Source organism: Scophthalmus maximus, chromosome 10 (assembly GCF_022379125.1).
Source record: "Scophthalmus maximus strain ysfricsl-2021 chromosome 10, ASM2237912v1, whole genome shotgun sequence".
Classification (NCBI taxonomy): domain Eukaryota; kingdom Metazoa; phylum Chordata; class Actinopteri; order Pleuronectiformes; family Scophthalmidae; genus Scophthalmus; species Scophthalmus maximus.
Window position 1 is genome coordinate 18,264,529 of NC_061524.1, and position 16,058 is coordinate 18,280,586.

At 41.0% G+C, this 16,058-nt stretch overlaps 1 protein-coding gene across 4 annotated transcripts in view; it reads left to right on the top strand.

The window, feature by feature from the left end:
- The window catches only part of adam12b (ADAM metallopeptidase domain 12b), a 78,305-nt gene that overhangs the window by 2,344 nt on the left and 59,903 nt on the right, over window positions 1-16,058 (top strand). For all 4 annotated transcript variants that reach the window (XM_035605718.2, XM_035605720.2, XM_035605719.2 and 1 more), the window contains exon 2: window positions 14,651-14,742. In XM_035605718.2, coding sequence (XP_035461611.2) covers window positions 14,651-14,742 — 92 coding nt within the window. The remainder of the gene's footprint in view (window positions 1-14,650; window positions 14,743-16,058) is intronic.

Below are 16,058 nucleotides of genomic sequence, written 5' to 3' on the forward strand. Positions count from 1 at the left end.
TTTTTAAACTGGCTCCTTTTGTTTGTCGCACTTACACGACTCATCTGGAAATTTGGGCATGTGTGTGCACAATGAGCCGCATAAGAGTTGTTTATAGCTGCAGGCAGTTTGTGTTTGGCCATGTTCAATCTGACCCTTCCACAATCAAATACCCGTTACTATTACTACACAACAGTCTTTGCCAGAACAAGCCAGCTGCTATCTATCTGTGGCCATACTGTATTTCTACTAGCGGAGGTTGGCAACCCTCACCACACATTTAGTCCGAAGAAAATCCCATCAGCAGTCATTGCGTGTGGTTAGGAATGGGAGAGGCTGCATAGGCAGCTGCAAGGGCCGGAAGAAACCAGGGGGAGCTGCTGCCCGCCGCAGGGGCTGGTGGCAGCTGAGTGAAATCGGTATCAACACTGTGTCCTCTCTCAGCTCCTGGCATCTCACAGTGGCCGGGCTCCTTTTTTTTTGTTTTTTGAGAGAGTGAAATCTGTTTTTGACCCACTGTCTATCCCACATCTTCCTGAACACAACTTCTCACCTTGTGAGGTTGCAGAAAATATGTTGATCTCAGTTGACCATTTAGTATTATTACCTCATTCTGTCACCGTATGTTCAGCGGACTTGTTAGGCCTGTCATGATAACTACCTTTTGTGCACGATATATTGTCCCAGAAATTACTGCGATAAACAATGTTATTGCCATTTTATAGACCATTCTTTGATACTGAAACATGTGAGCTTGCAGTATAGGTCTTTTGGCCGTTGCGTGTGCAAGTCCTACACGCTTGGTGTTGCTGCTGAGATAAATGTTATCCAAAAAGTTTAGACTTGCATTTAGACCTAGACAAAATAAATAATAAAATACCTTTAGAAAAATACTAAGAAATCCCTATTTTATGATTTTTTATAGACCAAACCAGTAACTGATGAATCATACGATGAGAACAGACGAGAGGATGGAAGCAGCAAGACTTGCTGGACTGTTATTGACATTCATTCTTATGTCAACAAACACATGTAGACACAATGGCTATTATTGAAGTCAATAAAAATTATTGAGTTCATACTCATGTATCGCACCATAAGTCGATAATGTAATTATTGTGACAGGCTTCCTGAAATCATATCCTGCTACATTCACTTGAACCACCCCCAACATTTATATTTTTGAAGTAGATTGTCCAAAAACGGGGGGGCAAGGCATTTTTTAATAGGGTAGAACTTAAAAAAGAGGTTGCATCTGCCACCCCGTGGTACAACGGTAGATCCACCTCTGATTTCTATTGTCCTAAGCTGTGTCATGCTGTGCTTTTCCCACTCGAGGCAGACAGAAGGGGGGCAATTTGCTTTTTTTATATATATCTCTCTGCTCAGATGGAACAATAAAGGGAAGTCAGTCTGCTGATGGGATGGACAGATACGTTTAACATCCAGGAGGAAACAGCTTTATCTTTAGGTTGTAAACATCAACCGGATGCTATTTTCATTCAGCTGCTGAATTTAATCTGCAGAATGAATAAGCTGCCGATAACAGGGTATTCCGTGTAAGGGGACAGAGCACGTGCCAGGATACAAATGTTTGTTTTTGTGTGTGTGTGTGTGTGTGTGTGTGTGTGTGTGTGTGTGTGTGTGTATGTATGGGTATGTGTTTGCAGCTAAACAGAACAAAAATACATCTCCACAGAATCGCCCAAGTTGGCAAGTTGGGATCAAACAAGGTCCAAATACCAAAAAGATTCTAAAAAGATTTCTTAATCTAAATTCAACTTAGTTATATACAGTATCCCTGTGAAGTGTACTGCCTAAACAATACTGCATGTCATCGTCTCAAGTAGAGGGCACCATAAGTTCTCAATGCTCACAAATACTGACCACACTATCGGTCAGGTCATTAATGATTGAAAATCCATTTCATCAAGCAAAAGTTTAACCCAAGGCACTTTTTTTTTAAGGTTTATTGTTACAGATTTGGTACTAACAATCATGAAGCTTGAGGGTGCATCATGAATAGTTTCACACAAAGTTCAGCAAAGCGTCCCTAAAAATTGCCCATGCTGATAGAGAGGTAGAGAGATGAGGTTCAAGGAGGTGTTGCTTACCACACACATCATCTCAATGTGGGGCCATTAAAGCTCTCACTCAAAGGCTTCGCTGGGATATGAATACAGGGAGTAAAAATAGTTTGATGGGGTAGTGTGAGTATTGAAATAGGGCAGTATGTAGCAGCTCTTCGATGTCAGTAGGATTTTGACTTCAGCCTCCCTGAACTACTTTAAAACAAGTCTGTCTTCGCCAGAAATATGATAGTGTCAGTAAATTCATAAAAAAGTCCTAAAGCATTATATTTTTCATTTTAGGCATACATACGTCTAGCTGCTATTGGGATTATGACTCTTGTTTTGAGGGTGTTACAGGAGGAAGTAGTTTGGCGCTGGCGTAGATGGGTTTTATAAAATCCTGTATTTCTCATCCCGTTTCCAAGTGAAATTCTTGTTGACTTTTTTCAACCATGACCGATTATTCCCTCACTTTAACCAATGAGTTATTTTAGACCCAATCCATTTTCTTTCCGTAACCGTAACTCAGCTGATTTTGTTGTAACTTAACCAAACCCATAACCATAGCGATATCAGATGAGAGACGGTGATTTGTTCCAGCGTTGGAATACATCCTGCAGCCAGGGGCATCAGATCAGAAAACATTTGCTGAAAATAATTGAAGGACTTGTTGCCTTAATTTGAAGTAACAAATTAAGTAGAAATAGAAAGATGGGTTTGCAGATAAGCAGAACAGAATATCAGGCATTGCCTGGGAGTAATAGGCAGCCCATGGTGTATGCTGGGTGTAGCGCCAGGTAAAGCTTGGCTCAACAGTGGCCTAAATCCAGCACAACTGGTTGCCTGACTGAAGGCAGATTTGTACCGAAATGCTTTGCCAGAATCAGCCAAACTTGGGCCAATGCCTTGATCTGATGCTTTCTCCAAAATTAGTTCTGCAAACTGATGCACATTCTCAGCACAAAGTTTACACCCTGAAAAACTCTAAATCTGGCAGCCATATATGGACAAGAGCCGACCGACATTCAGTCCCCCGGTGCCAGCAGACTTTTGAGTGTGCCAGCACTCAGTTGCAATTGGTTAACTGGATAAAGTGCTAGCAGTTACAGAAGTAAGTGATGCATCTTATTAAAAGGACTTTTTTTCTGGAAGTGTCACAATGAGTTTACCAAAGTATTGAAGCCAGTAATATTGCACTACTGAATATATTAATATACAAGTGAAAGAACTATAAAAGTTAACTGGATGTTTTCATTGAGGAAATTAAATTCTCAACACACGGTGCTATGGCATTCACAAGAATTTACTTCATCTCATGTTGCCTAAAACCTGAAATGCAATGTTGCTTTGTCCCTGATACCTGCTATTAAAAAATAAATAAATCAAAGAGTCCTCGCAGGTATCAAAAGGTTTACTCACGGTTCCTTGAGTGATATTTTGTAATAGTAATGCATTTCTTGTCTAAAGGTGAAATTGTAAAATGTAAAAATGTTGGTGTAATTTAAATTAGTAAAAAAGGAATCTACAAAGTTAAAGTTCAGTGATCAGCAGTTGGATTGACCATCTGCTCATTAGCTTTCAAAAAATGTTCTTCGCGAATCATGACTGGAATGGAGTTGTGCTGATAGTCTATCATCTCGGACATCAATGATTGTCAGAACGACTGCCAGTAGCCCAATGTCAAAATGATGCTCTCCTTGTGTCCTATCAATTATTATTATTCATAGGAGTAGATTGACATAAATGTTATATTAAATGTGCCCCGGTGTAGTTTCATGAATGCATCAAGCCATTTGACCATCTCTCTCTTTCACAAACACACGCACACACACACACACACACACACACACTGACCATTGCAACTCCAACTGCGCTGGTTGTTTTTGTGTGTAGGTGTCCCACTGACACTGAAACAGAGCAGAGGAGACCACAGACAGTTGGTTTCTTTGCTTTCTTGCTTTTCATTGTTGGTGTTGTAATTTAAACTTCCAGCCCAAATTCCAAATGACTCGTCAGTAAACGAGAAAGAGAGAAAGCGATAAACAGCTGTATTTATGTGCCTCGTCTGTGTTAATGCTTTGCATTCACCGCCGGAAGTCGAGTCGTGACTGATAAGAACTAATCAGGAAGCGAATGTGGGTGACTGACTGTATCATCCTTTCCCAAATGTCACTGTTGCTGCCTGTCCAGACTAAAATACAACCCCAGGAGTTTTCAGACTACGACAGGGGCTAGAAGCATTTCTTAAGTTTTCTGTTTTGGGGGCTCGAAGAAGCAGCATAGACGTAGCAAAGACGATGCGTTTTGAAATCTAAAAAAGTATTAGGGTGAATGCAGCCTTTGTCTCTCTTCTGCATATCAACTGCTTTTCCAGGAATCTGATTTCTTTTTTTGGGGTAGAGGAAACTCAATAAATAATTACACACGGAGGCAAATAACCTGGATTCGATTTGGGGATATCATCTGGTCAGAACACGGTATCAGACAGAATTAATTAGAAAGATTAGAATGTCTCTAAACAAACTGGCGGAGAGGAGAATAAAACCTGCCCTGAATGCCCTGAAACTTCACACACACACACACACACACACACACACACACTCACACTCACACTCACACACACGCGCGCGCCCGCGCACACACGCACTCCTCACACATTTCTTTGGTCTCTGAGGAGCATCACCCACCTCTCAGCATATTTTTCTTGGGATGTAACGCACACCCTACCTTCAGTCTGATGTATGGCTGGGTTAAAACAGCCGCTTTCTGATAAATCCATTTAAGAAACAACCCAACCCTGTTCTGTCTGTCAAACCCCTGGGGTGACTGTCGCTTGACATCATGAGGATGGGCTGGCATTGATTCGTTTGCAACAAGGGAAGAAAAGACACAGTGAGAAAACGTCTCGCTGTGTTAAGCACCATCGGTCATTATAGCCATCAGTGTGAGTTAGCTGCCTCCAGCTCGCAACGTGCCACTCTGCCCGAGGATGACAAGATCACAGATTTAATAGATAAGCGGCTGTTATGAGCTGGCAACCTAACAACACAACACACAACCAGTGGCGTGCATGCTCAGAGCTTCATACTGCTGCGTGATAATCTGGGAATTGCCACATGGAATAATGCACCGAGTAACCCCAGATGATCCCCTGAGGGGAGAGGAGAAAAAAGTGTGTGAGATATTTATTGTAAAACGTGGGGAATCATGGGTGTTAGACAAAAAGAGAGCTACAGACCGCCACGTACACAGCCCAGTCAGACAGTAGTCAGTCACTGGTGTGATAGATGTGGGTGTGTGCTCCCCCCCTCCGATCTGCACGATCCTTCAGAGAACAAAAAGAGAGACACAGAGACAGGTGCGAAGGCAGTCACCCACCTCTCTCCTCCATTTACCACAGTGATTGAATGTGTCATACTTCCTGTGAAGCGCAGTTATTTTTGTGTGTGGGACAGACAATTTTCTCTGAGATAAAGAAAAAAATATTGCCTTTTCTTGTGGCGCCGAAAAGCTGAATGAAGGAATAATGAATAGCTGTAGAGTAAGAAGAGGACAGGAATTCCCTGCTATTACAACTTATCTTTGAGCAGCATATTCATGCTAGAGTGCATAATAGAGGCAGATGTTAGATTTTAAAATGAATGATAGGCTTCAGGAAGAAACAGTGAGTATTGTGGCTGACACAAGAGCTGGTCAACGCTTTTGATTTTCTTTGACAGAGCATGGTCCTCTGGAAATATTCGGATTCACACAATGAGAGGAAGGGCAAAACAAGAAAGTGAACTGATGCAACAATATGATTTTGGTTTGCGACACACACACACAGCTGCACTGCAGGCTGAAGCAGCAGGCCGCCCTACATCAGTGATTTCACAACAGAAAGGTCGTCACACCTCTGTGTCAGAGTATTTACTGTCAGACATTGTTGACTGGGGTCCAGCCGTGCTCTTAAACTGTCAGCCTTTATGGTTTATAGAAGCTTTTGATGGAGGGAATAGAACCTGTTTTGGCAAAATATTACATCAAGTGAGCACCTTTTGTGAAGAAAGACCTGAGAGGCAGAGGTTGGTTGTGCTGTGCCTGGAGCAATTTGGGACCTCTTGATCCTTGATCCTGAGTGTGTGTGTGTGTGTGTGTGTGTGTGTGTGTGTGTGTGTGTGTGTGTGTGTGTGTGTGTGTGTGTGTTTGTGTGTGTGTTTGTGTGTGTGTGTGTGTGTGTGTGTGTGTGTGTGTGTGTGTTTGTGTGTGTGTGTGTGTGTGTGAGGGTGCACATACTTACATTTTCACGATTACAATGAAAGGATAAAAGAATTGTTATTGGTTTTTCCCATATTTAGACCTTGTTGTTGGCGCCAGATTTAAAGTCAAAATCTCCAAATTTATTGCAATGTGTCCTGAAGGGGACATGAATATCAGTACATAATTTCATGGCAGTACATCGAACATTATTTGAGACATTTCACTAAAAATCACAAATGCCAATCTCACAGTGGCAGTAGAGCAAAAGTCAGCGGCTTCCCAAAGGATTCATCAGGATTCATCCTGTGAGGGCAATGAATGTCTGTCAAAGACAGCCTGGCAACCCATTCAGTTGTTGCTGGGATAAGACAGACTGACATTGCCATCCACAGACCTGCGCTTTTAGTTTCGTTAAAAAATCATATTTGTTGAACCCCGTCTCCGTCACTAATTGCTGTTAGGTGACCCAGCATGTGTGATACTGAAAAATCCTGTAAATCCCCAAATCCTACAGGATGAAATCCCCATAGCTCTGAGAGCTAATGCCTAAATCTGTGCAGGACAAGATGGGAATTGGCTTTTCCACTGTTGCTCCCACAGCATAGGAATAGGACCCCACCCTGAGAAGACTCTTATGACCATTATTTCACCCTGAGCCATTGACCTATCAGCTTATCCTTCCGGCTAGTAATGGACTGTTCTGTTTGGAATGTTTTTTTTGGGGGGGGTGGGTTCCCTCCTCATCTTCCTCCAGGATTAACACCTCAATTTAAGCACTAATTACTCCAGTGTGTCATCACAGGGGAAAGTCAGCGATGAGGCAGTTGATAAACGGAAGGATTGTTGAAATGAGGCAATGAGGGCAGGGTTAAATTCTCGGCTTTGGGACTTTTTGTTTCTCTCAGTGCCTATCAGCCCCATCATATCTCTGTCTGTCACCCTGTCACCCACTGTAAAATATAAGACATCTCCTCATTTAGACAAATTAACTACATACACCCAAGAAGTCCTTTTCTGCCTCCATGTACTGAGACACTGTTGAGGAACTAAAATGCTCAATCATCATTTTACTGAAGCAGGGTTAGGATGTTATTACTGAAATTGTACAGTTTTGCTCCATGAAAATAGAAGTAACATTTATGTTACCATGGTAATGTGCTTAATGCTTTGTAAAAAATAAGATTGTAGTGTCGCACTAGAATAGAACTTGGTAGAGCACATACCTCCACCAAGGCCCAGCAGTCTACTTATGAAACAAAGTGAAACATACCGGAAACACACCAACATTTTTGGGGGGTTCACTCTTGGCCCATGTCCCATTCTTCCACCAAATTCCATCTGCTTAGTAACGTTTGTGTAAACCTGCTGAGAGATGAATTAGTGTAGTCAATTTATGGATCCCATGACTTTTCTTCTGCGACACCAGTAGGTTGACATTTGTAGTTTTTAGTAACCATGAGCAACTATTATATAGATTGCCATGAATTACGGGGCAGAGCCGATAACAATTGTATTCATTTTTTGGCACAGCTACTGTACTCCACATTTTCCCTTGTCTGTGAATTGTACTCTCTATTCAAATCCAGCCGCTTGAGTTCCACATGTTCAAACATCATGTGATTAAAGTAGAATTACAGAGAAGTAGCTCAAAAATATAACACTAAAAAGTTAAAAAGGAAAATCAGACATGCTATAGAAAAAAAGGCAGAGAGAAAAATAATCTCATAGTTTTCCCCTCTGATGCTGTCTCTTAATCGATCTCCTTAAAATGTAATAACATTAGTGAAGAGGCCTTTTCACAGTTTTGAACATTCAAGTGCCTGAAAATTACAGCTCTAGCCAATGTCTTGTGTCACTGAATACACTGTAATTTCCAACTTATTGCTGGAGAACATGAACATTACACTGTGTTGTTAATGATGCTGCTTCAGATGAAACGCAGAGATAAAAAAATACATTTATTCTCTATGGAGAAAAGAAGCCTATACATGTTTCACTGGATGATTTATTTTCTGAAATACTTTAATCAGTTGAAAGAGTCGTTTCTTTTTACTTGCTTTTAGCATCTTTCACAAGACTTTTGTTTATCTTAGCAACATCATATTTAAGATGAACTACAGTATCACAGCAGCAGTATTCATCAGGAGCCTTTGAACGTGAGTAATTGTGAAATGATCTATTTGATGTGTGAGAAGGGAAGTGTAAGTTATGAAAGGAAACCCCAGGCTTTATTGTGGCGCCCAGTTTCACACTGTGACGGGACTCACTGTAACAGCCCGTATTACTTTATACATCCCTTAAGATTATGTCTATGTCTTTCTACAGTATTTCTCTGTGTAACTCACTCTCCCTGCTAATTAAATAAATGTCAGCACAACCTCACTGGTATCACTGTCAAATGAATGTTGCAAGAGTAGTTAGATGTCATTCTCACTTACAGGAATGGCTCTTTTGAGCTAGTCATGGGCTTTACTGGAATTCAGAGCGGTCTCATTTACTGTTCTCCACGGTGAAGTCTCATAATTTCACAATGTAGGTGAAGCATAAATGAACGAGTGAATGCATTTATGTGATCATTAAAAACACACTGCTTTGTCAACATTCAGTCATTTTTGTTTCCAAAAGTTAAAAAAAATATATAGAAATGGTATCGCATGGTACTTTTTTTGAGGCCATTTCAAATGTACTCAGTGCCACACTCAGTTTCTAATGTGCGGATAGATTATTCCGCCACTGTAGAGAAATGTATTTTTGCCCGCTAGGCTATTGAAATTGAAAATGAATGGAATTCGTCAAGCTTTATGTAGCTATGATTGTTTCTTAGGAGTGAGGAAATTATACCAACATAATATAAATGCTCCTTTTTCCACCTTCAACCAGGTAAGCTTTTTTTTTTTTGTGATTGGCAGTGTTAACATGGGTTTGTGGATGGACCAGCCACTGCTGTGTTTGGTCCCTGGTGTTTTGTTAAACAATCTGTAAAAACACCTGTGAACCGTTATAATTGTAATGTTTAATCTGCAATAGTTTTTTATTCATTATTATATTTCTCAGGGACAATGCAAAAAACATTGTATCAGGTTACAATAGCATGATACAGATGTGTTGCATATAGCGTAGGCTAATTTGCAACCCCTGGCTAGGTTTTTCTACTTAGAATTTGGTCATAGCATATCCTTACCACAGGTACAGTGAAATCATTAGCATTATAAGCTTCACAAAAGTAGAAAGCAATGCAGAACCTTTATGTTCTAGTGTATTCTGTTATATTATATGGTGCCCCTATTTTCTATGTCCGGTGCTTTTGATCAGGTCGGTAAATACATAAAGCATTAACGAAAGAACAAACCTGTCCAAAGTGTTAATAACACCTATCACTCATCTATACAGCGGCGTGAGCTTGGATCAATAACATGTCACATCAGGATCAATATGTACGATCAATATAATAGGCACTACTGCACATGGTTATGGGTTACATCCAGATATCCTTAAAATCAAATCTAGTTGCAACAGTTGGACTCACCTCTGCTGCGTGATGCTAGTCCGCATTTTTTTTAAGGTTTGTCCTTGTGGATAATTGTTTCTTTGCTTAAAGAGGTATTTCAATCAGTCACTATTGGAAAAGATTCACCTTTTGAGGGCATTTGCAGAGGCATCATGGGGATTTGATTGGAGGCCGGGGGTGGGGGCTACTTATGCAGATTTTAAACATTAAATCTTCACCTTTATCAAATCCATAATCAGAATTTCTTATCCTCTGTTATTAAAGGTCTGTTCTCCATGTTGTGAAATAACTGAAAAGTCATGTCTCTGGGGCCCCATTGTGTTTCGTCACAGTTACATTTGACCTCAGTTGAAAGCTGTATAGACCAGGCCAGTGTGGTTAAGGGCAGACAAGACAGATGTCATCTGACAGAAGTGTTTGTCAGTGTTGTGATATGATATTCAGTAGATACACAAGTATCTACACCAGAAAAACATCTTCAACTATTTATCCTGTTGTCTCCTGGATTTGCTGCTTTTCACTTTCGGATTCTCCTGTCTGGTTATCTTCAAAAGTGTCAGCAGCAAGATGGATTAATTTGCTGAATGACAGAAAATGTATCTGCATCAACCTTGTTAATTAAGTCATTTTGTATTTTTTTTTAAAAATCATTATACCCTTCATTGGAAAAATAATTATCGACTTCATCGAACTTTTATCATCAAAGCAGTCTGTCCATGGAACTGTCGATAGCAGATTAAATAGTATAGCGTTTAAGTCAACCAAAGAAAATCTTGGTAGAATGAATGGATGAGTTGTAACGACTGTGGGCAATAACGCAGCTAACAACCTCTTTCACACAGTGTCAATTAGTTTGGAGCAAGTTTTGGAGTTAAGGTTCAGTAGTCTTAAGCTCTTTTTATTAACTTAATGTACCGCTGCCTCACTTCATGGAAGCTAACAGGTGAGCCTGTAGATTTGTTGCCATTGAGGAGTTAGCCAGCTGCTTTGTACAACAATGTCAAACAGCCTCATATTTGTTCACTATGCCATAGTTTGGGCATTTTTGCCATCTACGGTTTAGAGCCTCCCGGACACTTGGGTGCCATTATTGTCCGCTCAGTATGACTTTGCTTCTTAGTGTCCTACATTTTTGTAGCAAAACAACATAACATTACTGGCTTACTTTACTGTTAGGTCAAGCTGATAGTGGGCACTGCCTGCTGGATCGTGAGGCAAAGTACTTGAGACGGTCTGATGCGCTTCCAGACTGTATATTTTGAATTCAAATCCAATTCAGTCAAATTCTGAACTTTTCCTGTCAGGTTCTTAATGAATGTTTGAATGTTGAATAAAATGTCACAGCCTTACCTATCAGTCTCCATTAGGGCCGGCAAGTTGAACGTTGTGTTTTCAAAACAGGATAAAATTGACCTACCATCCCTGCTGAAAAATGAAAATATATAGTGAATAATAATGTTATCATCCATGAAATACACAGTATCTTGCACATCATTTACTTCAATGTTATTAAATCGTAATTAGATGCAGGAGGTTAACTCTTGTGTTGTCTCTGAACTCCTTGCCTACAGATTACCACGTCCTTCAGCCGTCTGCTTCAACCTTGCTTACATTCTTTATTCTCCAGTGCATTTTAACAGAGGTTACTCAGTGGTAACATTGCTGATTAGTGTTAACAGTGTTAGATGTGAATGCAAAGCAGCATATTCTGTCTACTGTACACTATAAGGAATGCAGATGATGCTGCACAAATGCATCTTTCAAAATATTATGGGATGCACACATAGTGTCCTCGCTTAAATCACAGGACATGCACAATATGCACACCCTGCTTCTCCAAAAAGATGAATAAATGAATATACAATCGCTTGTGAACATGAACATGGTGCAGCAGGTAACATTCTTAGTGAAGATAATGAGGTGGATTTTTGTCCTGAGTTAAAAAGTGCCTTCCATTTGACAGAAGTAATTGCAGCTCATGTTTGTTTACATTGTTGTGTCATTTGCCTGGTGAGTAAAGTGGACCTCGGGTCCTGTTTGAATTCACATTACCAACCGGTTAATGAGCAATACAGCTCATGCATAGGATGGAATGCTAAAGTGGCAGGAAAAAAAATCAACCTCGTTAGATAATGAAACATAGAGTAGGCTTAAAAGAGATTGGGTTTGTGGGGCTATTTAAAGAGAGTGGATGTGAAGATGTCTTTGACTGCCAAGCAGAACTTGTGTATTTTAGATGTACGACCCTCGGCCTATTCTCCCTTGTGTCCAATATGGTGATACAACTGTGGTTGGCTTAGCAATCAAGATACTCTCCAGAAAACATATGGGATTGACCCAGTTTTAGTTTGAATTTCAAAGATTCCCACAGATGAGAAAGCCCATGAGAATGATCATGAATGTCATATGTCTTTGCGGTTTGAAGGCAATGGGTTTTTTTTGGGTAGCAATGCTGGCATTTTTGGGGTAGCAAGATGTAGCTTACACACTTTAGTCTCTATCCAAGTTAATACCGAAGCCTGGTGCACAAAAAAACACACAAAGCACACATACATACACAATATACACATTAAAGGGGTCAGTATTCTTCAGATAAAATGCTTGTCGGATTTCTGAATATTGTTTGAATTCGGCAGGTTTGGGGATGGGACAACAACATTTTAGGTAATTTTCAGTAATCAGCAATCTAACAAGCACGCCCACTCCGTGCAAGAGGTGAGGAATAAGGAAGACTTACAACTTTTGCTTTCAAGCTCTCCTTTAACTGCCACACTACTTCCATTACTTTCCGTGTGAACAAACAAGTGTGGCTTGACAGAAGAACTATAAACACTTTGTCTCTTCAGATGTGGTCGGACGACACGTCTTCTGAGCCAGTTGGTTTGCAGGCACAGTCTCCTCCCTGGATTGGTATTGTTTAATTAGCACAAGCTCATTTAGCATCTGAGAGATCCAAACGAATTGTGAAAGGACAGCATTGGAAGTGCAGAAGTCTTTTATTAACAAGATGTCTGCCTTACTTTCCTTTTTATAGCTCCTTTTTAATGGCACTTTAGCCACAGCCCGTGGTCTCAGTCATGCTGCTCCGTCTGTCTAACGCGGCTTTCATGCACTGCTAAAACCAACAAACCACCGTCGGCACATGTTCAAATACCCCATTAAATGTAGAAGGTCCCTTTTATGCCCTTGTTAGCTTAATATGCACTGTGGATAAATGGAGAGTGTGGGCCGCACAGAGAGCACAGGGCAACTGCCGTTACAGGCTGTTTGAAGTTGTAAGAAATACAGTGGTGGCGGCGCTGTTTTGATCGCTGAATTTCATCTTCAAAGAAAGGAAACATCAGAGCACGTGAAAATTAAGACATTTCCAGCCAGAAAGAAGAGTAAACAAAATATATATTATCTCAGTGGTACTGCTGCTCAGTGTACTACTGAACTCACATTGTACCCTCCATGATGACACACATGCACATGCAGCCACTGTTTCACTACGTGTGAGTCTCTGGGGATTAGGGAACAGGACTGAACTGGGGATGCACAGTAAACAGAGACTCACCACTCTGTGTCATCCTTTGGTGATAGGATTGTGAAAACCTCAAACAACCCTTGCCCTCTTGCACTTCCTCTCCGCTCCATCTCCACAGCTCCTCTCTGGGTTTGTTACATCTAGTGGGCTTCACAGGATTCCTGCTAGGCCCTGCTACAGCATAGCCACGCTCAGTAAGACCTTGGGTAAAGGCGCAGCCTCAATTGTGTGTTGAAGAATTGAAAGAGACACTGAGAGCGCAGAGGGAATTGTGGCTATAATGCTCACATTCTGCCTGAAGCCAGAGGCTGCCCAATGCAAAGGTATCTGCATATATGTTGTCCGATGCAGAAAAAGATTTCTGGGTTTTTTAATAATGGTAAAAATACATAGATACACTAATCTCGATTAGTGTGCAATTAACTGAATTTAGCTACTCACAATTTTTCACTTGTAAACAGTTCAATCCACCGTTATTCATTTTGCATCCATATTAATTTGTAATAATTAGCTATTCTCAGACAAGGATGTTTGATCTTAATGATACATTTGAATGTCACATGACGCAGTCTCGTTACCAGCACTGACACTCTGACAGAGACACGTGGGACATAGCCCAAAAAGGTCGATTGGCAGTCGAGTTTGGTAAATCACGAGAAAACTGGGCTGTAAGATGGAATTTATTTCTTCTGTTTGATTAATACAGCCTGCATGCTAATAAAGTATAGTTTCACTTCAATAAGAATTTGAAAGAGAAGTAAAATGATCGGTGTTTTAGAGAGAAAGGAGGAGAAAACAGAGGAAAGCAGCAAAGTGCAGTGGCAGAGACAAAGAGAGAAGTAAAAATAAAAAGCGGAACGGACAATTTCATCTTGCCAGTCGTTTATTTTATTTTTTTTAAACTCCACTCCTGTCTGGACATATCATAAAGTTCCTTATAAACTTCGTGAGAGCATCTTTTATTGATGCTCTGTCTGCTGCTGTGGTCCTATTGCAGACGCCCTTTGGGGGACAGCACATCTCACAGGAACATGAGTGAGCTTTTACTCTTTCTCGGCGGCACAGTGTACAATATTTAATAGTGCTCGCCGTGTTTCTGAAGCCTCCCTGCCTTTGTTGCAGCATTTATTTTTTTTTTCTGTATGAAACATTATTGGTGTGCCTGAATTATTGAGGACATTTCAGAGAAGTTTTGACCCACAATTCTTTGTCTTCTTCTTTGTCTTCATGCCAGTTTGGGGGGGAAGAGCATCTGTGATGTTTGTCATGTGTTGTTGGGTTTCATTGTTCACGTCAAATTAATCTGCACTCATGATCTTTTCACAGGTAGTCCAGACAAGGGTGAACAGCGAGGGACCACCATACCTCTGCTGCTCAAGGGCAAGGAGCGCAGACCTCTCAGCCAGCTCACAGCCGGGGTAAATGCTCACTAGCCCACTTAGCAGCACTAGCCTAATTGCCAATAAGTTGGCTCAGACCAAAGCCTCGCTGATGCCAGTGTGCTTATCAGAGCTCAGCCAAGTACATTCGTCTGACTTTTTTGTGAACCACGGTATATGATTCCCTCTCATGTTGACTGCTTCTACCATCGCTTTATTTCCTCCCTTAGCTCTGTTTGTCCTCTCTGTTGTGGTGTCTCTCCTCACTTGCTCCCTCTCCTTTGTTTTGAGTGTGTCCTCTGTTGAATAAGCGCCTGCACCGCTGGCGATACATATTCTGTGAAATCATTCCTGAAACTCATCAGTCCTTTCAACAGTTCTGCAGATAGTGGTGCACATACCTGACGCTGCTAAAAATTAATTCAGGAGCATGTTGCAGCCTTTCACACCTTGCAGATTGTGTCTTTTCCTCCCTGTGCTATAAGACATATGTTAGATTTTTTTTTTTATGGATTTGATACAGTACATGCGTTTTGTGCAGTCAAATCAGCCCCTCCTGGACTTCCTGTTCTCAGGCAGGGTAATCCGGTCTGCCCACCGACAACAGCTGGAAAAGAAAATGTTTGAAATGTTGCCTCCCCCACTACAACTTAAAGACATTTTTCCAGAGAAGGGAAATGTGTAGGTGTTGCAAACCCCCTGAGAAATTAACAATTTGTTCCTTGGGCAGGGAAATCACCATCTGAGAGAGTTTTTCTTTTCCTTTTTTCCCAGCCTCACGCTCCATTCTCAAAGTCAGTCAGTAAGTAGGTGAAGGGCAGTGATGTTAATTACAAGAAGTGTTTATCGCAAACATGTCACATAGGCATAAGGGAAATTAAACTTTTAAGGAGTTAATTATGCACATTATTATTTCACCTACAGCGTATATTTTTATCCATCAGCTACTGCTGACACAGCATTTAGCTGTGGGGGTACAGAGGTTTTACAGTAGGCTATCTATAAAATGACACCTCCCAAATTAAAATGACCGATAGGGCCGCTGGTGATTCTCTTATCAGGGACTGCATTGACTTAAACCTCCCTGGATAACAGATTTATACTGTATAGCTGCTCTTTGAGCCAATAGAAGGTCATCAAGCAGTCATGGAGCACTGCACAGTCATTACTTATGGTCTTTGCTGGACGTATGATACGACATCAACACACACGTGCTTGCAGCCACACAAACAGACCACTGCACCAACTCTCAGATAAAACTGAAGGCCGCCTGCCATGAAAGGTGTTTGCCTGAGGGCATCGGTCAGCACACCTAAGAAATGTCACTGGGAAAAGAACACAGTATGTGTGAAATA